General features: G+C 37.9%; 1 protein-coding gene across 3 annotated transcripts in view; it reads left to right on the top strand.

Moving 5' to 3' along the window:
• The first annotated feature begins 517 nt into the window (after positions 1–517).
• STK17A (serine/threonine kinase 17a) overlaps positions 518–23,633 on the top strand; it is a 39,955-nt gene continuing 16,839 nt past the window's right edge. The window contains exons 1-3 of one of the 3 annotated variants that reach the window (XM_049641294.1): positions 518–877; positions 11,120–11,332; positions 21,613–21,757. In XM_049641294.1, coding sequence (XP_049497251.1) covers positions 681–877; positions 11,120–11,332; positions 21,613–21,757 — 555 coding nt within the window. In that variant the 5' untranslated portion in view covers positions 518–680. The remainder of the gene's footprint in view (positions 878–11,119; positions 11,333–21,612; positions 21,758–23,633) is intronic. The other 2 variants (XM_049641292.1, XM_049641293.1) reach the window with 2 other exon arrangements.

Below are 23,633 nucleotides of genomic sequence, written 5' to 3'. Positions count from 1 at the left end.
GGCTTAATAATATTTATCCCAACTCCTGCTTCCAGATTTCCTCCTAATGGTATGAAGGAACCAGGTGCCCTGGCCAACTCCCACGTGCTGTACAGCAGCTGAGATCAGAGTCTCATCACCATTCCTCACCCGCCCAAAGTAAAGCTCCAGCTGGCAACTCATATGCCTTTCACTGAGGAGGGATCGGGTTTTGGAACACTCGGGTTCTCAACAGGTGTGTTAATTGGCTGAGGCAGTGGGTACCCCCCCCCCCCCAACTCCCCCGCCAGGACAGAAGGGTGGTGCTGTTTCTCTTCTCCCCGAGGCCAGGGCGGCCCCCAGGCTGCACCTTCTCCTTCTCGGCTGCAGAGGGCGCGCGTGAGGTATCCGGCGCTCTAGAAGGCAGGCGAGCTCCACGAGGGGACGGGGAGGGGTAGGGCCAGGGGGCGGGGCGGGACATGGGGCGGGGCACCCGGGAGTCTGGCGGGGCGGGGCATGGGGCGGGGCACCCGGGAGTCTGGCGGGGCGGGGCATGGGACGGGGCACCGGGAGTCTGCCGGCAGTAGTTTAAGCGCGCAGAGGAGGAGAGCGGGTTCCGGGAGGTCTTTCGGGCCGGCGCGAGGGAGCTGCAGGTGGGACCGTTACCCGCCCGGCACCTGAGAGCGAGCGGGGCGGCCGGAAAGGAAGCGTGCCTGCGCACCATGATCCCCTTGGAGAAGCCGGGCAGCCGCGGCTCCCCCTCGGCAGCCGCCTCAGGGGCGGGCCGGAGTCTGGGCGCGCCGCGCCGGCCGCCGCCCCCACCCCAGGCCCGCGGGCTGCTGACGGAGATCCGCACCGCCGTGCGCACCGAGCCCTTCCAGGACGGCTACAGCCTCAGCCCGGGCCGAGAGCTGGGCAGGTGAGGAGGGCGGGGGCCGGGCGGGCCGATAAGTGCCGAGGCCGGCGGGCGCGGTGGCTTGGCGGCGCCGGGGCCGATAGCGTGCTCTGTGACATGGCACAAACTTGGGTGCGGGCGGCGATATCGGGGCGGTCGAGTGGCACCAGCCAGCCCTCCGCTGGTTCCCGATGCCGGCGCGGCGCTCCCGCGACCGTGCGGCTTTCACTTGGTAGCGGGTGTGAGAAAGTCTCCAACGGCGGGCCGCCGAGACGTCCCCCCTGCCTCCGCTCCCGGCCCTCTCGGCATCTGAGGTGTTTTCGAGGCGGCGGAGCGCGGGGGGGGGGGGGGAGTGTGAGCCGCGCCGCCGCCTTTTCCCGGAGCCAGCGAGGCTCAAGCAGACCCGGAGCTGTGCAGGCGGCTTTGGCTTTGCCCTCCGACTCGTGCGTGTTCTCCGTCTCCTTGTGTGGCTGTAAGAACGGATCGCTCCAGACGTGACCGCTTCCCCTGAGTCAGTGCTGTGTGAACCTCTCAGCCTTCGGCGGACTTCAGTTTCGGTGCCTTGGCTTTGTGCTGTTTTACTTCTAGAATATTCAGGTCCTTGTGGCTGTTAAGTTCACAGGCGCCTGTCCCTTGCCTCGCTCTTTCTACTCTGCTGGGAGCTGGCCCCAGCCTTCTCCTCCCCACGCCGCTCTTGATTCGGTCTTTTAAAATGGTAAACGGCGAAGCCTGTTTGGATACTTCACTTTTTGTGTGAAGAGGGATGATCCAGTGATCGGGGCCCGAGGACTGACTTCCTTTTTGCTTTCGAACACTTTGGAGAAGTTGTCGAGAGCGTCGGCTTTGGAGTCCGACCTGAGCTTAAGTCCCGGCCTGCTTGTCATGTGTGCCTTTGAGCGGGTGACTTAGACTCCCTAGCCTCCTGTTTTTCACCCATAAAATCCTATAATGACGGTACCTGTCTCGTGGGGGGTGTTGTGCAGATGCCTGTAAAGCACGTGCTGCAGGTCCTGGCACACAGCCTTCAAGAAATGGTGGTTGTTGTTGCAAAATAACACCATGTTGCAATGGGGAAAGGGCCTGACAATTGTGACAGCCTTCCTCTGGAGTCTTGGAAAAGGAGAGTCTTGTAACATTGGTTACAAACAATATCGAAAATGTGCTACCTTACAAATGTTAAGGTAGCGTTTAGAAGTAGCTTTTCTGTGGGGCGCCTGTGTGGCTCAGTCGGTTGAGCGACCGGCGTCGGCTCAGGTCATGATCTCAACGGTTTTTGATTTGGAGCCCCGCGTCGGGCTCTGTGCTGACAGCTCGGAGCCTGGAGCCTGTTTCGGATTCTGTGTCTCTCTCTGCTCCTTCCCTGCTCATGCTCTGTCTCTCTCTCTCAAAATAAATAAATAAACATTAAAAAAATTTAAAAAAAAAAAAGCTTTTTTGTTGTTGTTTGGTTGGTTGGGTTTTGTTTTTGGTTTTTTTGTTTGTTTGTTTGTTTTTGGAGGGGATCCTACCATTTTAAAATATCATACTTATTCCAAATGTTAACAAAAGGAAAAACATCCGTCAGAACAAGAGGTAATGCTTGACTGTGGCAGGCACTGATGAACTGGATCTGTGCACACTTTAAATACGACAGGGAAGACCTAGGGACCTACTCAGCTAGGTATTCTAATTCATCAGAATTCCGGACATTCTGAAGTAGCCCTGATCTCTTGGAGAAAGAAAACTAAGACTTTCCATTATTATTTGCTTGTCTGGCTTCATTCCACAAAAGGAAAACTGGTATTACAAAACTGAAAGATCTTCAGGTGGCAAGCACTGTCTTGTAGAGTTTAAAATGAATGATTTAATCTGAAAAAATTGATGTGTGCCCTACCAGGTGTTGCTACTGATTCCTCTAGGAATGTTCCTTTCAACTCTTGTTTTTATCTACATTATGCAATTCACTTGCCTATAGGTGTTTATCTTCTATACATATTTGCTTATGTAAATTTCTTTATGCAAGTAATAATTCCTGAAGCAGCAGAATAATGCAGTTAGATACTTGATATAAAAAAAAATCTAAAATTGAAAAACAAAATTATTTGTTTCTTTTTGGTTCCTCCTCTTCCTCCTCCTCCTCCTCCTCTTCTTTTTTGTTTTTTGTTTTTGTTTTTTTGATCACAGGGAAGTTTAATGCAGTGGTGAAGAACATGGGCTTTGGAGTCTGGCGGTCTGTGGTTGAATCTTAGCTTTTTACTTACCAGTTATGTACACTTGAGTGAGTTACCTAACCATTTATTGACTTAGAGTTGTGCGGAGAATTAAATAGAACACGTGTTTATAGCACTAAGTCTGTGCCTGCCTTAGGAGGAGGACTCAATAAATATAACTCATTGTGTAACAATAAATGTACATTATTTTTAATGTAACCAGAAAGCCAAAACAAGAAAACCTGCACAACTTCATGCTTCTCTCTATGGCAAAAGTGATGAAATCTCATTGCAAAAGGTAGAGGAACTGTTTGGAACTCTCAGGAAGCAAGAGTTCCGTTTTGTGTCATAAACAATCTTTGTTCCAAGTTTGCAAATTCTGCCTGTATATTATGGTTCTGACATAATTGAGTGTTTATTCATAAACCTTTCAGTAGTAATGAAGTTGTCTCTTTTTCCAACTATAAACTGTGGTTGCATTTCTGATATAACTCCTCTCCTTCTGATATAGAACTTACAAAGTTACCTTTGTTACATTTTAATGACGAATAGATCTTAAGGTTTTCCTAGGACATTATATTCTGTGGTCTTTCATTTAGTCAAAAATGTTGAAGAGTGAAAAGCCAACTGTTCAAACAAAGAAATTGAGTTCTTTCAGGAGTTACCATTATCTTACAGAAAATTAAAGCTTTCAGTGAAATGGTTGAAGAGGATTTTTGAAATGGTCAATATTCGTTCTATATCCATCTAATGACAGGATGTGATGTGATTATTTTATGAAATGTCACATTCTTTCATGTCTCCAACAGAGTCCATAGCAACCTAAATGTGGGTAAATATATGATGTAAAATTTTCTTTTGTTGCTAAAAGCTTGACTTGTTATTCATAAAGCTTGTTGCCTTTCCTTGAGGCAGGATATGTGCCAGTGTAAACCACATTAATGATTATAGATGTGGGAGACGTGACCTTCAGTTCTGAGAATATTTTCATAATGTTGATTTGCCTTGAGTTTGACAGTACAGAAACAAAAAGAGGTTTCTAGAAATTTAAAATTATAGTAATTTCACATTGACTGATTTGCTTTGCATGTGATCTTATTATCTAATCCTCAACTTTAACATTTTTTGATGTATTCATAAATTTTATCTTTAAAAAAGGATTTTTAAAGCCAAAAGAATATATTTTGTTCTTTATATTATATACTGACAGTTGAATTTCCCTTTGGGACAAAAGAGATGAATTCTCTGCTGAATGAGTACTACATAAATGTACAGTTACACAAGTGCTTTCACATGCATTATCTTATTTAATTCTCATCACATGCATGTTTGGTAAATCCCATTTTCTATGAGAAAACCAAGGCAGAAATTGATTCTTATGATAGACCGCTTAGCTGGGACTCTGAAATCCCTGCCATTGTAGAAGTCATGGATGTTTCTCAGAGAATAATCTGAGGTCTATCTTGTAGCTAAAGCAATTTCCCAGAGTTTTTATGAGTTCCACGTTGGGACAAACCCTGTGTTTGTTCAAATTAGACCACCCTCCTCATTTATAGTTCCCTCTTCATTTGGGCCTTATGGTGGGTAGGGATGTTGTAGCTTTCTCTTCAAAGCAGTTGAGAGTAACAAGAACAAGGAAGGATTTTTATCAGAGAATAAGAGAATGTTCAAGCTGAAGCAGATGCAGGGGCAGGTGTATTTCAAGAACTGTGTGTTCTTTACCTGGATTCATGGCTGTAGGTAATGGCTTCAGGTTTTTGTATGTTACAGCTACTTAAGCATGTGTCATAAATTGTAAGTCATAATTTCTTTAGAAATTAAGACCCTTATTAAATAATATCCATGTAGAAATTGCCTTGGTTTAGGATGGATATTCTTATTTAAGATTTCCTGGCTACTAGGTATTAGTTTGAAGAATATTTACCAATAGTTGTGTGTAATCTGATATTTTTGGATGGATTTAAAAAATTGGCTATGTATGTGGTTCAGCAACGGAAATTACTTAGGAAGTATGGCTTGTGTTCTAAGGCAGAATTCATTAAGTTACCTATCTTAATTTTAAAAAGTTCAGGCTTATGAAGTTAAAATCGTAATTTAAAATGCATAAACTTAAAGATTTAATGAATTTCAGCCTTTTTACAAAGCCATAAGTAACAAAATTTTATACAGTCGGATTATTAAGCCAAGTGTGTTAGAAAGCTAAGTAGGTATTGTCATTGATTCACCTATTCAGGTAAAGAAGGAACTAGATTTATTGAGGGAACTTTTGCATCAAGTAGAGAGTTCAGATTAGACCACCTTCAAAACTCCTCTGTTCTAGGATTCTTTTTTACAAATTACTATCATTATCGTGGAACTGAGTTTAGTGCCCCAAACAATAAAAGTAGCTACTGATTACTGATCATTTTCTGAATGCTGCACACTATAGAGATGTAATTTTGTTTAGTCTTTACTGTCTTGCAAGGTAAGTGTCATCAACCTCATTTTACAGATGAGGTTAAATTAAGGCTCAGAAATGTTGAGTAAATTGCCTCAGATTACATACACATTTATTAGCCAGAATTTAAAAGTCTGACTTTCAAAGCCCTGCCAGTTCTTGTTACTCATGGTGATATCTGGTCTGATGGACTCAATGAATTTTTATACTTAGAGTCAACAGATATTTTGGGTTTTGTTGTTTTCCTTTCCGAGGTAAAGAAGACAGGTAGAATATATTCTAGGTCTTCCTTGAATGGGACTTCTTTACATTTAAGGTATTACTCCAGTGCTATTAAGTAAATGTTATATGTTAAGCACATAAGGCACTTTACTAGGCTCTGGAAATTATTCTCAAATGTAACAAATCAATCACTACTCCCTTTATCAGCAAGGTGACATGCCACATGGGAAAATATTACGGGGAAAATAACATTTGAGCTGAGCCTTAAAGAATGGATGGAATTTCAATAGTAGTGATGAAAGATATTCCTCTCGCCTTTGGCAATAAAATAAATAAGCACAGTGGCAGAAAAAGTCAATAAAAGGGAATAGCAAGTAGTCTAATGTGGTTAAGATATTAAACTTTATGAGATTAAGTTGCCTTAGAACTTTTATTTAATAAAATAACAAGAACAGTTGTATATATTCAGCATGCTGATATCCTGTTTGAGTACCTGCCATGTGCAGGGCACTATGGCGATACAAAGATGAATGATAAGGGAGGTCTCGCTAGGGAACTTAGTTTAGCTAGGGAGACAGGCGTAGTGAACAAATTGTACTATGTCAGACCAACTTAAATAATATAATACAGATATAAACAAAGCACTTTATTGTAATCTAGAACCAATCCAGAACCTCAGCGATCACTTTTATTTTGCTTCCTCTATATACCACTTGAATTAGCATCTCCAGTTTTTGATCTTTGACTAAACCTTATGTATTCTATTATTTGTTCACCTTTGTCTATAAGACAGCACTGGAACTTATATTTGGAATCTATCCAGTAAATAAAACTTCTCCCATCCAAAACCTAAGACATTATCCCCTTATCCAAACCTGTTACCATTCTTATAATCAGTCTCAGTTGATGGTACCACATTTATCCAGTATTCAGGTAAAAATCTACAGGTTGTCCTCTGCTTCTACTTTTCTCTTTTCCCCTCATCTCTGCCTGCAATTCCAGGGGTGCTAATGAGCCTTGACCTTCTTTTAAATGCATTGTCTTTTCCTAGCCTCTACTGCTGCTGTTTTAGTTGAGTCCCACTGCCTTGAATTATTTTATTGGTTTCCCTGATTTCTTGTTAACATTTTGCAATACACTCTTCACAGCACTATCAGAATTATCTTTTAAAAACAATTATTTTAAAAATTCTAATGTACTCATTTTTACCATGAGAAAGCTCAAACTCCTTAGCATGTCATACATACTTAAAGATGCTCACCATGCCTTCCTAAGCTTTACCACTTAGGCACTGGCAATGCAAAGTTAACTAAAACCTAATCCTTGTTCTTAGGAAGCTTAGACTGGTGTCTAACTCAGATGTCACTTTCTCTTGTAATAATTGTTGATGTATCTTTCCTTTACCACCACTCTGCAATACATTATCATTAAGTAATTCTGAAATATGTTGATTTTTTTTTATATTCCCCCCAAAACTGTTTAATGAAAACCTGGGTTCTCAGTATGTAATAGTGAACCATAGATATTTGTGAAATAGATGAAGAGCTCAGGAAATTGTAAAAACTATGTAGTCCAGGAAGAATTTTGGCTAAATAGATAAAGTAGATGAGCAACAAACATCTTATGTCCTTTGAATCTCATCTACCTCAAGTCTGTATATAACTGGCTCTTAGTGTCAGAGAAACATTTATTTTTATGCCTTTGTCTCAGTAACCTAAAATTAAAGGATTAGGTACAATCACAATTTTTACCATGAAGCTGTGGTAAAACATACATATTAGAATCCTTGTGGGGTGTGCTGTGATAATGTAATTCTTAATGTGTTCACTAGGACTCCTCACCTTGAATGCCGAATCTCACATTCCTGTGTACTGTGTTGCTCTACACAAAGAATAGCTCCAGAAATGTCTTGATCTCCTTTGGACTCCTCCTTGAGTAGTTTTAAGAGTTCCCTACTCATTGCACCAGTCATTTAGAAATGAAGGCAAGACAAGTTTCATCAAAACTTTCATGATCTGCTGTCTTACTCTCAGTTTCCGTATCAGAATGATGGACGAGTTTCTTCAGTGTGGAATAATGCAGGGATTGGCAAACTACTGCTGGCCACCTATTTTTGTGAGGCTCACAAGCTATATAGAATGATTTTTACATTTTTTAAATGGTTCAAAATCAGAAGAGTGATATTTCATGACATGGAAATTATGTGAAATTCACATTTCAGTATCCCTAAAGTTTTTGTTTTTTGTTTTTTAAACCCAGATCCACCCATTAATTTACCTTTTGTCTATGTCTGCTTTCATTTTATAATAGCAGACTTGAACAGTGGCAACATAAACCAGCAAAAGAAAATTTTCTGTCTGGCCCTTAAAAGAAGTTTGCTGACTCGCAATATAGTGCATGACATAGTGGGAAGAATAAAACTAAAACTGTGAGGATTGCTTCCACAGAAACTAAGATGATGTCAAGAGTAGTCACTGGTGTAGGAAGAGAGCTCTGGGACCTATGCTGGTGACCCTAAGAAACAGTTGCATGGCCCCAGATGTCGAATACATCTGGGTTTCTTCCCTCTATTTGCTTCTGGTCCCTGAATTTAGCAATAGCTCTTCTGTAAGAAGGGCTTCCAGAGTTTGCAGTTTAGTGATGTGTGTGGATCCTTTTCTCTGTTGGGTCATTAGTCTCCCTATCTATTCAAAAATACATATTCTCAGGGCTCCTAGTGGCTCAGTCGGTTAAGGGTCCGACTACGGCTCAGGTCATCATCTCATGGTTCCTGGGTTCGAGCCCCGCATCTGTCTCTGTGCGGACAGCCTGGAGCCTGCTTCAGATTCTGTGTCTCTGTCACTCTCTGCCCCTCCCCCGTGCTTGTAAGCGCGTGCGTGTTCGCTCGCGCGCTCTCTCTCTCTCTCTCTCTCTCTCTCTCAAAAATATACATTAAAAAAATACACATTCTGGCCAGATATTAAGTAGTGTTTTACTTAACTGCAGAGTACTGTATTGCCTGGAATTTTAAGTGTGTAACAGTAAACATTGGTATGTTTGATGTGGGAATATTTTGAAGGCAAGTTCAACCGAGTTATTTCTGATATACCAGGCATATGCTTGCTATCAGTTATATATGTTGGTCAGTTTTCTACAAATGAACCTTTCTCTTTTTTCTCTTCTTTTAAAACTTCTCACAGCTATTAAAAGAAGTCATGTTATTAATGATTTTTTTTCTCAAAAGAACCCAAAGGTCATTAGGAACCTTTTAAAATCTGGTGGAGGGGTGCTCAGGTGGCTCAGTCGGTTAAGTGTCCAACTTTTGATTTCAGCTCAGGTCATGATCTCATGATGAGATGGGAGCCTCAGGTTGGGCTGTGCCCTGACAGCACTGATTTGGGCTTGGGCTCTCTCCCTCTCTTTCTGCCCCTCCCCCACGCCTGCACTCAAGTGCACACTCTCTCAAAATAAACACTTAAAATTTGATGGAAATGTTAGTTTAATGATTTTGTAGGATAAAATAAAAGGAGGCATTAGTCTGTGATGAATATGTTTATGATTTAATCCCTCCAAGCATCTGTAGAAATCTTTCACATTTTTGTGAACAAAAAACTTTGATCTGAACAAGGGTGCTGTTAGGTAGATTGTTACTTATTTGAACAGCTAGAGAGGTCTATGCCTAAGGATGTATCATTTAACATTTTTATTTGTGGTGGTTGCAAAAATACAGAGGGCATGAAAAACATGTTTCTGGTTAATACTAGCTAGGAAGAATTAGTACTCAAAATTACATCAGTAGTGTCAAATGCTGGGGCTGAACCTAGAAATTAGAATTTAACAGAACAAATGAAAACCTTGCCTTTAAATAAAGTATGAGTACACCAGCTTGAAAATTTTCAAAAGGAAAAAGATCTAGGTGGTTTATTTACCAGCCCAATATGAACTATGAAAAACCTGTCAAGTTTTTTTTTAAAGCAATATTGGATTAACAAAATAATAATCATGCAACCCTTTGATTCAGTTGTACTTGAAGTAGGTTGCTTCACATTTGGTTGGCACGTTTTATTTTATCAGCAGTTCTGATGAGGCATAATAGTGAGAAAGTCTTAAAAACCTTTATGGGGTTAAAGAATGATTGAAAGTTGGAAAAGGGAGTGGCAGTTAACAGATCATGTTAGCTGCAATCAATACCTGACAAACTGGTCTTTGAAATTCAGGAAAGAAATGTCTTTCTATACTGTTCAGCAAAAGACCCAGACTTAACAACCCTTCACTTTAGGCCTGTCATGAAAACTTATTAATGAGGCTCCTGGGTGGCTCAGTCAGTTGGGCGACAGACTCTTGATTTCAGCTCAGGTCATGATCTCGCAGTTCTTGGATTCAAGCCACACATCAGGCTGTGCCCTGACAGTGCGGAGCCTACTTGGGATTCTCTCTCTGCCCCTCCCCCACTCATGAGCGTGCTCTCTCGTTTCTCAAAATTAATTAATTTTAAAAAAATGTACCCAGGAGTGGAAGAGACTGCTTCACAGTTTGAAAGAAGGCATTGGCATCTGGCAATAGGTTAAAAAATAAACAACCCTGTGATTTCTAAGTTGCCTTCCAGTATAAAGATTGGGTATTTATGGGTGATTATCACAAATCAATGATTTGTTTAATAATATTTTATTTAGCACTTACCATGTGGCAAGTCCCATGCTAAGCAATTGATATGTGTTTGTACTTGAATTCTCACAGCAACCCTAGGACCTGGATTCCAGTGTGTCCTCTTAACAGATAAGGAAAATGAGATTTTAAAAGGTTAAATAAATTGCCCAAGGTTATATGTCAGGTGAGCTGTAGAGCTATTTGTGGGATTCAAGCTCACATCTGATTTCAGAGCTCATACCCTTAGTTTGCTTAGTTCAACTCCCCTGTGACTTGCTTTATTAGTTTAATAACAAATGATAGTGTAAGGTATCAAAATAATGTGTGTTGTATCTGTCTTTATAGGAAAACAAGACATTTCCAGCTATGCTGTAGTTGAAATATATAAATGAGATCCCTAACTTTTTTAATTTTGGAAGGTTATAGTATTAGAGTCAATTCAATTCTTTTAGGAGTTCTGATAACTAGTTTCTAACAAGTCAAGTGGCTTTTTAAAAGATTTAAATCATTCTTATGTATAAATGTGTAACAAATTAAATTATGTATAGCTGCAAAAATATTGAGTTTAATATTTGGTTATCCTCAGTTTAGAAGGAATTTTGCAGATTTGCAGTTACATTTTATTATAGATAGATGTATCCTATTAAATTCCTAAATGATAGTGCTGCTTTTGTGTTTGAATATAATCTAAATTTGAATATCCACTGATGAGTATTTGGAAGTTTTATTAAAATTATTACCATTTCTAGAAAGTTGTCAAGTTTAACAGTGAATGTTTTTGTTTAATTCTAGGGGGAAATTTGCAGTGGTGAGGAAATGTATAAAGAAAGATTCTGGAAAAGAATTTGCAGCAAAGTTCATGAGAAAAAGAAGAAAAGGCCAAGATTGTCGAATGGAAATAATTCATGAGATTGCTGTTCTTGAACTAGCACAGGATAATCCTTGGGTCATTAATTTACATGAAGTCTATGAAACTCCATCAGAAATGATTTTAGTTCTGGAATAGTAAGTATTATTTTCCTTAAATGGAGTTTATTTGATAGTTCACACTTCCTTTATAGGAAGCTAGTCATCTGTGATACTTGTTGGGGCCTGGCTCTGGAAATCTGAAGAATTTCCAGAACTTTTTCATGTATTTCTCATATTAATTTGACATTTTTCAAATTAACAAGAATGCATGTAGATTAGATTTTTCATTTTCATTCTTTAATGAAATTCTCCTGATAGTAGGGTAAAATTCTCTTATATTCTTAGAGGCATTCTTGAGAAAGTAAGTGATACCAAGGTAATATTAAAAGACATTCTACAATCCTTTATATGTTCATATAGTCTGAGTTAATCTTTCAGAAACAATTTTTTTGATTCATACCATGTTTTCATTTGAGTAAGGAGGGACAGTATAGGAAACAGCTTTGGAAAATGAACAGTTTTTTCTTCCTAAGAAATCCTGTTTTCCTCTCTACTTCTCCTACCAAAGGAAATGATTGACAGATTTGAATACATTAAAATCCTTACTACATCAAGAAACACAAAGGAAAAGACAAGCTCAGGGAAAGTACTTCTCATACCTGTTCACCCAGAATGCTTAAAATTTCTTTATTGTGTGTAACTAGATCTTACAAATTACACAAAAACATGAACCTCCCAGTTTAAAAACAATGGACAAAGGATATGTTAAAAAATTTTTTCAACCAGATAAAATTGAAGATCTAATCAATGTTATTAAATGATTCTAGCAAGCGGAGGGCAGCTCCAAGGCATTGTACAAAATGGATAGGTTTTCTAGGAAGGAGGGTATGGCAAGAAGTTATTAGCAAAAGAAAAGAAAGGGTTATTTCAAGCAAGATCCATCACCTTCCCTTATGGAAAGAGCAGAGGGTCTCATTAGGTGGATTACCTCATTTTCTTTTGGGGGATGGATAGGCCCCATGTGAGACTCCTATTGATGCTGGTCAGAAATTTTCTGACTGACCGATTGAGACTTACATTTCTGGGGGGAGGTTGAAACTGTACTTGGGTTAGATATTAAGCCCCAGTTTGGTGACTTGGTATAAGTGACACCATTTTGAGCCTGCTTTTCTTTTTAAAAGATATGAAGAGAACTCCACATAGACATACATATATAAATGGTCTATCTATATGTACGTGAAAGTATTGATTCTTATAATTTTTATAATGTAATTTAAAAATAAGTTTTCAATTTCCCCTTATAAGAGTGGCAAAGATGATAAAGAAAAGGTGATATTCATGGGTTGAACCATCTGATTTATACTACAGGTGGGAGTCTGTCTTAATGGTACAACTTATCTGGGGGACAGGCTAGAGTTATATATCAAAAGCTTTAAAAAAAAAAAAAACAACAGCAACACTATTTCATCCAGCAATTTCACTTAAATATTTTTTCACAAGAAAATAGGCCAGTTGTGCAAAGATATATTAGAAAATGTTCAGTGAAGTTTTTTTTTAAATGTAACAAAAAATAATCTAATTATTAACATAGGAGGGAGTTGGTTAAATAAGTGATAATATTACAAAATGAATTACTGTGCAGTGATTTAAAAAGATAAGGTAGATATGAATGTATTGACATAGATTTTTTTTAAATATTGTTAAAAATTTTTAAAGTTAATGTGTAGTATTATTTTTAAAAACTTTAAGAGTTTGTAGGAAGCAAATTCTTGGTGGTGTCTTCCTCTTGATGATGTACTTCAAGAACATTATATTCATATATTTTAATTCAGTAATTTCACTTATATGAATCCCTTCCAAAAAAATTGTTAAATGTGAACAGTGAGAAGCACAAAAGTGTTTCACCCAAGGTATTTTTAATTACAATAGTAAAAATATTTAAATTGGTGGATGGTTAACAAATGTAATATATGTGAATTATATCTGAATAGAGCTGTTTTATGATTTTTAAAAAATGTTGGTATAGGAATCTCATACATAAATCCCCTGCCTACCTAGGTTTTTGGTTTCCAGTTTGTTTTGGAGAGGATCAAGGCAGAATTGGAAGTTGATCTAGAGGAGACTTTGCAAAATACTATTCTCTGACCAGATCTTGTTCCTCTCCTGTTCTCACCAAACCTGCTCTTCAGCCTTCAACCCTGAACTCTTCTTAGGTCTTCCAGTCTTTCAGCCACCTCCTGACTTTTTTCTTTCCTGTGATTCCCTTCTCTTCTTCAGTAGTTATTTTAGCTAATCTCTCATCAGCACCTTCCATTATTTCCTTCTTCCTTTTCATCTTCCTCTGCAACTTGTTTTGCCTGTTTACCCTGGCCCGTGCTGTGTCCTGAACACTCTGGGGAGGATTTTGTATAGTCTGTGACCTGCTCGTTACAAGTGTGAGAGTCCTCAGCTGGGCTATCGCTGTCATTGGGTGATTTTTTACCTAATCTCTCATCCCCTTCTATTAATGTACCCCCCAGCCTCAAAAGGAGCTAATCAGAATCTTTAATACTCTTGCTACATCACTTCCTTCCCATCTTCTATTAGATACCTAGTCCTTTCTCCCCTCATGGAGAAGATAAAGGATGGCACACACTCCCTCAGTGTCCCTCTGCTTTTACTCCTCTCAGTCCTTCCCTTCTGTTCAAAGAAGTTTTCACTACTTAATTCCAAGGCTTAAACCTTTACTTGTGCTCTTTAATTCTCTTCCTTCCTTTTCTAGCGCCATTGTTTTGTTTTTTAATCAGTTCACTGACCTCTCGAAGCCTTTCAAGGTGCTCTTGAAAGAACACCTCTCCCAAGGTGGTTCTTTTCCCTCATCTTCCAGTGTTTCTGTCTCTCCTATCCTCAGATTCCTTTTCCTCATCTCTGACTGTCTTTAAACCATGGTCCTGGCTTGCTCTTTCCTTTATTGCTATCTATAGTCCTTAAAGGAGCAGTCTGAATTTATAGCTTTCCTCACCTTCTGGTCTGTTTTGTTCTTCATTGACCCAGGAATCTGCCATGTGCCAGTTCTCCCATTACTCCTCGTCTGCTGCACCTGCTCTTCTCAAACCCTGTTTGCCAAAATCAGTCTCCTCATTTTAGTGTTCATTCTACTCTCTGTAAATATTTTATTATACTTTCTTGAAATGATGTTTTTGGTTTTCATGGTCCTCTTTAAAAACAAAAAACAAAAAACTTCTCTCTCAGCCTTTTACCCTTCTTCTGTATGAATACAAGTGCTCCCCCAAGTTCATTAGTGTTGTTCTTGTCATACCTTCATTCTGTACACTTACTCTGAATGGTAACAGTCTATGTTTGTGGCTTCAGCTAGTCTTTACATGCAGTTATTTCCAAATCTTTGTCTACAACCTTGGACCTTCTGAAGTTCCAACTCCCTGCTGCATATCTCTGCATCCAACCACACATCATTACCAATTCAGGATCGATATGTGTGCACTCCTGCATTACCCTGGTAATGCCTGTTTTTCTTTTGTTCCCCATTTCGATAATAGCCCTATTTATTTCATAGCTCAGGCTAGAAACTTTGAATCTATCCTTGTTTTGTTTATCTCCTTTAAAAGCTCATGTATAATAAATCACCAAGTCTTACACTTAAGCCTTTCCCCTACTGGTCCCCTTTTCTTGGTACTTGCTATTTCTCTTCTGTATTGGGTTCTCATTGTCTCTCCTGTGGACTCTCACAGGAGAGAGATCTTTGCTGATCACCCTGGCTTCAGTTCTAGGATGTTCCTCAGACTGCTGCTAGATAATTAAGACATAGATGTGGTGATATTATTCCCTTGCTTAGAAACCTTTGGTGGCTTCTATTGCTTCAATGATCATGTTTTTATAACCACAAATGAGTATGATTTGGCTAAAAATGTTTGTGTTCTACTTTTTGTTTGAAGGGAAAGTCTTAGAAATATACTTTTAGATACTGAGGTATCAAAATTCATGGCAAACATCAATAGATTGTTGTTACAGAAACAGGCAGGTTTATGATCACTATTTCAGTAATGCATTTCACATACACTTAAATACCTGCCATATGCACTAGTGCTAATAGGTATAAAAGTGAAAAGTGGTATAAAAGTGAAAACAGCATAGCCCTTTCCCTCCAGGTGCTACAGGTTTAGTGAAAGAAATATAAATGATTGCAGCAGTGTTGGTGTTTTACTTGAAATGCTAGTTGCTGTGGGAACACAAATTGTAACAGTCATAATGTGTTAAGAATTTACCATGTGCCAGGCACTAAGTCAGCCAACTTTATGTAAATTATTTACATGCTTTATGTACATTATTTTATTTTAAAATTTTTTTCCAGCTTTATTGAAGTACAGTTGACCTAAAACATTTTGTAAGTTTGAGGTGTAGGGTATGTTGATTTGATACACTTATGTATTGGGTAAGGATTACCACCATAGCATTAGCTAACACCTGCATCAAGTCACTTAATTACCTTTGTGTGTACGTATGGTAAGAACATTTAAGATTTATTCCCTTAGCAACTTTCAGGTATATAATATAGTATTAAGTATATATAATATAGTATTAACTATTATCACTATGCTGTATGTTAAATTTCCAGAATTTATTCATCTTATAACTTGAAGTTTGTACCCTTTGACCAGTAGCTCTCCTTTTCTGCCACCTCCCCCCACCCACTGGTAACCACCATTCTGTCTGTTTCTAGGAGTTCTACTTTTTTAGATTCCACATGTAAGTGGAATATATTTATTTGGGTGAATAATATTCCATTTTATACATAAGTGTATAAAATATATATCTTAATAGGTGTGAGATGGTACCCAGTTGTGGTTTTGATTTGTAATTCCCTGATGATTAATGATGTTGAGCAACTTTTCAAGTACCTGTTGCCTATTTGGATGTCGTCTTTGGAAAAATGTCTGTTTAGTTTCTTAGCCCTTTTTTAGTCAGATTGGTTGTAGGAGTTCTTTTTATATTTTGGGTATTAAGCCATTATCATTTAATATGATTTGCAAATATTTTCTCTCATTTCGTAGGTTGCTTTTCGTTTTGTTGATGGTTTCTTTTGCTCTGCTGAAGTTTTTTTCATTTGATGTAACCCCCACTTGTTTATTTTTGCTTTTGTTGTCAAATTCAAAAAAGTTGCCAACACTGATGTCAAGAAGCTTACTGCCCGTTTTCTCCTCAGAGTGTTATAGTTCAGGTTTTACATTCAAGTCTTTAATCCGTTTTGATTTGACTTTTGTGTACGATGTAAGATAAGTGTTCAGTTTCAGTCTTTTGCATGTAGCTACCCAGTTTTTTAAAAACCATTTATGGAAGAAACTCTCCTTTCCCCATTGTACATTCTTGGCTCCTTTTTAGTAAATTAATTGACCATATATGCATAGTTTTATTTCTGGACTTTCTATTCTGTTCCACTGATAGATCTGTTTTTATGCCAATACCATACTGTTTTCATTACTATAGCTTTGATACATACATACACCCACACACATTTTTTTCCACAAGAAATTTTTTACAAATTGTATATAATTGGTATAAAACATGTTTTGGGTATGCAACATAATTTGATATCTGTATGCACTACAAAGTGATCACCACTAAAAGTCTAGGTACCATCCATCACCTTCTAACTGACCCCCTTTGCCCATTTGCACACCTCTCTCCCCTCTTCCCCTTTGATTACCACCAGTCTGTTCTCTATACCTATGAATTTTGTTTCTTGTTTTGTTTGTTCATTTGTTTTTTTAGATTCCATATATGAGTGAAATTTTATAGTATTTGTCTTCTTCCTTCTGATTTACTTCACTTAGCATAATATCTTCAATGTCTATCTGTATTGTTACAGGTAGCAAGATTTCATTCCTTTTTTTGTTGAGTAGTACTTTGTAATATATTTTGAAATCGGAAAATATTCTCAAATCCAGACTTGTTGTTTCTCAAGATTGCTTTGGCGTTTCAGAGTCTTTTGTGGTTCTATGAAAATTTTCAGATTGTTTTGTCTGTGTCTCTGAAAAATGCCATTGGAATTTTGGTAGGAATTGTGTTGAATCTGTAGATCACTTTGGATAGTATAGACATTTCAACTGTATTAATTCTTCAGCCCATGAGCATGGCATATCTTTCCATTTACTTGTATCTTCTTTGATTTCTTTCATCAGTGTCTTACGGTTTTCATTGTATAGATCTTTCACTTTCTTGCTTAAATTTATTCCTGAGTATCCTTTCTGACGTCATAGAAAATGGGATTGTTTTCTTAATTTCTCTTTTTGAAGATTCATTTTTAGTGTATAGAAGCACAATAATTTTGATATATTGATTTTGTATCCTGCAACTTTACTGAATTTGTTTATTTATAAATTTTAGAACAGGATTTTATATGAGAAAAAAATTCAGAGAAGTAATCAAACCTAAGGTCACACTGCAAATAGAGCTGGGATTTAGTCTGGAAGTGTGTGACTCCAAAGCTTTTAGCCATGTGTTGTCCTGCTTTCCTCTGCTTGGGAGAGTGGGGAGTGCTTTTGGAGGAGACATTTAGCTTTATATATTAGCACTTTTATTGCCTTACCTAGGATGTTTCAGATTGTTCTGACCTCATCTCATGCTTTCCTGTCTGTGTTCTATTCTGCCTCATCTCCTGCTAGTCCTTTTCCAACCTCATCCTGCATTTTAGACACACTTTCTTTTGTCTGCACTTAAAGATAGCATTGCATTGTCATTTGCCTTGCGTTGTTTATGACAAGAAGTCTGTTTTGATTTTTGGTTCCCTTATAAGTGTCTTTTTAAATATTTTTTTCTTTCAGTAATTTGTGCATAATGTGCCTTGATTTGCCTTGTGTTTATCCTGCTTGTGATTTATTTTGAACTACTTGGATCAGTCTTTCTCTGTGTAGCTCACTCCTCTCTGGTACTGTCCCTATGAAATCCAACTTTGTCAAACTCCTAGTCTGTTTCCTCAGTTTAGCAAGGCCGCCATATTCTGCTTGGGTTTCTCCTTCACCTTATACCACAGTCCATAAATTACTTCCAAGTAGGAAGACAGAAACAGTAGAGCCCATCTTGTTTGTGTCCCTCTTTTCAGGGATCATGGTCCTAACTGCCTATGTTCTGTCTGAAAACGGTTGGCTTATATACTTTGCTCATTTTCTAGTTGTTCATGGCTGAAGGGTAAGTTCCATACCATTTGGCTGAAAGGGGAAGTAACAGCTTACTTAACCTTTAGTGAGTCTGTATCCTGTGTTGTTGATACCGCCATGCCCTTTTATTTGTGTTCACTATGCTGGGGATGTGCTCTTACCATTTCATCTGGTGGATTCCTATTCATTCTACAGGGCTCAGAATAAATGTCATTTTTCTAAGATTTTTTTTTTCTCCTTTCCAATTAATTGCTCAGTTGCTAAATTATCACATCACTTTATATATAATTTCACACCCATATATATATTTATGCACATATATTCTTTAAAATGTGTTTCATTTTCTCTCTCTCCTACTGGTACATGAAGTCATAAGCCATACTTATAATTAATTTATCTTTCTGTCCATAGCACATTGCACAAGACCTAACATGTTTGATTGGTATTTGTTCATTTTTAAGAGTGAAGGAATAAAGATCTAAACCAACCCTTTAAGCAGGATGGAAATGGAAATGCTAGTTTCTATAGAAATAGGAGTGTTTGATGTTCGAGGTTGGGAGCTAAAATCTAGACAAGGTGCAGGCAACCAAGAAAACGCAGTGACTCTTAGCCTGCAAATATCATGTATATGGCTCTGCATAATGTTGATCAAAGAGATACTTATCCCCTAACTTTCTAAGGGCCACTAGAAAGTTGAAATTAAAAGTTCTTAATATGTTTTATAAAAATAGGTTTTTGTAAAATTTTTTGTAAAAAGTTTTTGAATTAATGTTTTCATAAAATTTTTTTTTGGTAAAAAATTGTGTGTAATTCATAATAAAGTTAATTGCTGAGTTTCTGAATAGTTTTAAAGTAGTGGAAAACAAGCACTACTAAAGTAAATATACCATAATATACATGAAAATCTTGCTGTAGTTAAAAGATAGGCACAACAAAATGTAGTGTTTCTCTGGCTTTATGTAAAGGAAGATACTTCCTGTGAAGTAGTTGATAATATTCTTACATTTCCTGTAACCATGCCTAACAAATGCTTTTAATGTCGCAAATTGTTCTTTAGTATAATTTTGTTTAGTTCCACTAGTAAATATGACAATGAGTTAATGGGCCAAGCTTACATTTAAGCAGGTATAAAATAGGGTGATTGTATCAGAGGGTATATGCAAGTCTTGCTGGTCACTGAAGGCTAGCTTTTACAGCTTTGTTAATAGTCTGCATTTGAAATACATCCTTGAAAATTTTCAGAAAATGGTAGTTTTGTGCTTCGTATCTTGTGCTTATGTAAAGTACTTAAATTATGTTAAGGCAAGAATGGGTAAACTTTATAGTGAAAAGAACTAACAATAAATTGCTCTTAAATTTTAGGTAAAGAAATCATTGTACTTATGTAAATTGACCTATAGTGAATTTTATTGTGGATGCTAGTAATGAGCTGAAAGACTCAGAGGACAATAAATTGTGATTGGAAAACTTTTTCAACCAAAAATACAGTTCTTTGTTTTAGTTGAGGAACACGGACAGTTCTGAGTGTAACAGGCAAATTGCGGTGTGTGTATGCAGAGGGCTACGTGGGCTATATGTTATATCATGGTGCATCGTGCTGCTTAGACTGAGTTGACACAGTTCATACTGACTTTTACTTTAGATCATCAAATCCATATTAACAGTATATGGTACTCCTAGGCTGCCATTATTACTCTGTAATTGTGTTGTGAATGTTCACCATTTCCTTTCTTCTGACTTGTATATTACTTTAACTGTGCCCAGATGCACGATGGCCATTTTACACTTAAATAACAAAAATGGTTTTGATGCTTTCACACATGGTTTTTTTCATGCTATAATCAAAATGTAATAAAAATTCAGTTGTGTAGGTTTAGTCAAAATGAAAACCTTATCAGCCAATGAATTATTCTTTCACTTTCGTCACCTGCAGCTGCTCAGCTAAACTTAAATATGTTCTTATCTAATTTTGGTGACAAATTGTGTCTCCTTATATGGGCAGAATTTGGAAATAGGTTGCTTTAACAGGAAAGGAAATAACTAAATTATCTTCTGAAAAGGAATTCAGTAAGTAGCTCTTGTCTGACAGGAGCATGGCTGTTTGCAGTTAGGTATTCCATGTCAATTCTATAGCAACTTTATGAAAGCAATCTTGCCTTTTTTTTTTTTTTAACACATAAAAGAAATTTTGTGATATGACACGAGCTGTTATTTATGGTATGAATGAATGTTTAAGTATGGACTTTTTGCTGAAGGGAAATGAACATTTTTTAATGTTGATCCCCCCCCCCCCCCCCGCCTTATTGGCAAAATTAGTTAGAGAAAAACTGAGATGCTTTGGCCAGAGGTTGAAAGAAAATTTAAATCAGTACTGCTCTTTTGGAGAGGATAGGCTCTTCCTATTAAAATTTTAAATGCACATTCCCTTCAGTCCAGCTGTTTCTTTCTAGATGTCTACCCTTGAGAGCTCCTCACACATGAGTAAACATATGAGAAATTGTAATGTGCCTTCTCATCACAGCATTGTTTATAGTTGTGAATCATTAGGAAGAAAGTAAATGACCTTCAAAGGGGAATGGTTACATCAAGTATGGTTTATCTATTCACAGGGATGTAAGAGTTCAAAATTACAAAATAGATAAATATAAAACCATCATGGAAAGATTCTTAAGACATGTTTAAAAGTAAGGGTTGTGGAACAGTATCAGGAGAATGTGTCCTATATTACCATTTGTTTTTTTAAAAATCCAGGCAACTAATATTTTTGTATGCATTTAATAAGTATATATTTTTAGAAACTCTGGAAGGATATAGTACACCAAAGGGAGAATAGTGTTTACCTCTAGATGTGGCTGTAGGATTGGGGAAGGGGTCTTTAATTCATTGAAGAGCATTTGCTTTATTTTCATCGTTTGTATTTTTTCTAAAAATAATATTTCTATGTGTTTTTCAACCAAAAATTCTCAAAAAATTTTCACTTGAGAGTGTGTTAATACATTTTACCATTAAAGTTTAATTTTTGAAGTTCTTAATCTGAACTCATATTTGAGGCTTCACATTTTTATTTTAAAAAGACAAAAGAAAAATGGATATAGGGACACACACTCAAATTATACTTTACCTAAATAAAGACACTTAATATGTAAAATATTAAGAACAAAAGGCTAAATATTTTTAATGAGTCCTTTTCCTTTATAATTAAAGTATGCTTCTACCCTTCTCTAGTGCTGCTGGGGGTGAAATCTTTGACCAGTGTGTTGCAGACAGAGAAGACGCCTTTAAAGAAAAAGATGTTCAAAGACTCATGAGGCAGATATTAGAAGGTGTTCGCTTTTTACATGCTCATAATGTAGTACATCTTGATCTGAAGGTAAGATCTAGATTACTTTACAATTTTGAGATTGCTAGAGAATGACACTACAGATGTAAAATATTTTTAACAGTGATTTATTAAAACATTTATCAAGATTGTGTATTTTATTAGGTAATAAGGATATAAAGGTTGTGTCTGTTCTTATCCTCTAACCAATTAGTTATATTAAGGAGATAATGCACATCTGTGTACATAGAAAGATAAATAATAATACTTTGCTCAAGAAACAGAGCTTAGAGGATATTGGTGGGGTAGGTGAACTCTTCCTGGTAAGAGACAGAGTTTGAGCTAGACCTTTAAAAAAAAAAAAATGGGATTTAGATAGAGAAAATATAGGAAAATGTAGAAAATAGAGGATAAAATTAATTCACAAGAGTTAAGAGTACTTGTTGGGCAAACATAAATGGAATAGTGTCACTGGAATTGAGAGATGAAATAGGAGATGCTGACAATTGAGGAAAGGCCAGATTCCAGGGGTTTCAAATATCATGAAGTGGTAGATGACTTTTTAGCAGGGATATCTGAAAAACCATTTTGTAGAAAATTAGGCAGCAGTAAATAAAATAGAGAACTAAAGAAATTAGAGGTGGGTAGATTTCTTTTTCTTTTGTTTTTTTTAATGTTTATTTATTTTTGAGAGAGATAGAGTGTGAGCAGGGGAGGAGCAGAGAGAGAGGGAGACACAGAATCCGAAGCAGGCTCCAGCCTCCGCGCTGTCAGCATAGAGCCCAATATGGGGCTCATGAGAGCCATGAGATCATGACCCCAGCCGAAGTCAGACGCTCAACTGACTGAGCCACCCAGGGGCCTCGGAGGTGGGTAGATTTCTAGTTTAAAATTATCAAAGAAGGAAGGGGAAGAGGGAGGAAAGAATACACAAAGGGCAGTTATGATGCTTTCAAGTGATCAAAATGCCAGCTGAAAGTAAGGGAAGCAAAAAAGGAAATTTTATTAGCTAAAAATTCCAGGGACAATTCCAACTTAAGGAATGCCACTATTCGTTAATTCAAATATTGCAAGTACATAGTTGGTTTTTCTTCGGTCTCCAGCTCTACCTTCTAAAAATGGCAGTAAGATGGTAGTAAGTTAGATGCTGCCATTTTAGCCTTACAGTTGTCCAGAGATTCAGCAGGAAGGAGCCAGGTTCTATTTATTAGCTCTTTCAGAAGTTCTGAGATTCACTCTCATCAAACTGACTTAGATCAGTCTGGAACTAGTAAGTGTGTCAGGGGGACGTTGGGGGTGCTGGGTTTTGACTGGCCAGGCCAGCATTACCAGTGTCCTTTGCTCCAACCTGGGAGGGTTAAATTCCTCCTCCCATCCCAAGTTTTTTTTGGACTGAGAGTGGGGAAAGGATGGATTCTCAGACCAGTTCTGTTTCAGAAAGAATAGAGAGTAGGTGGGCGATCAGGAGACAGACAGTGAATGTCCACTACAAGTATCCTTAGCATAGTCCTTCAGGCATCTGGGGTAGAAAAGTCTAAGATCCCTGCTGATGGTTGCTACCACATGAAGTCCAGGTGTAGCTATGGGGAAATGAAACATTCCTCAAGGACTACACCAGTGGCTCCAGTTCCTTATTAGCCAGAGGAGTTCAGGTTAGGAAGGAACATCACCTGAGGAGGCTGAACCCCTGGACCCAAAAAAGGCTTTCCTATCTTGGACTTCTGCCTCATTTCACTCCTCATCCTCTCCCAATCTATCTTGACCTCTGCTGTAGTTTGCCCCGTAGCAGAAAGTAGACACTTAGGGCAGTGCTTCTCCAACTTTGACAGAGATCAGGATCACCAGAAAAGGCTTATTAAAGCAAATTGCTAGGCCCCAATTCCAGAGTTTCTGATTCAGGGAAGGGGTGTGTGATGCTGATACTGTG

This window comes from Panthera uncia, chromosome A2, assembly GCF_023721935.1.
Source record: "Panthera uncia isolate 11264 chromosome A2, Puncia_PCG_1.0, whole genome shotgun sequence".
NCBI classification, from domain to species: domain Eukaryota; kingdom Metazoa; phylum Chordata; class Mammalia; order Carnivora; family Felidae; genus Panthera; species Panthera uncia.
This window is presented reverse-complemented; position numbering and strand designations above follow the sequence as displayed.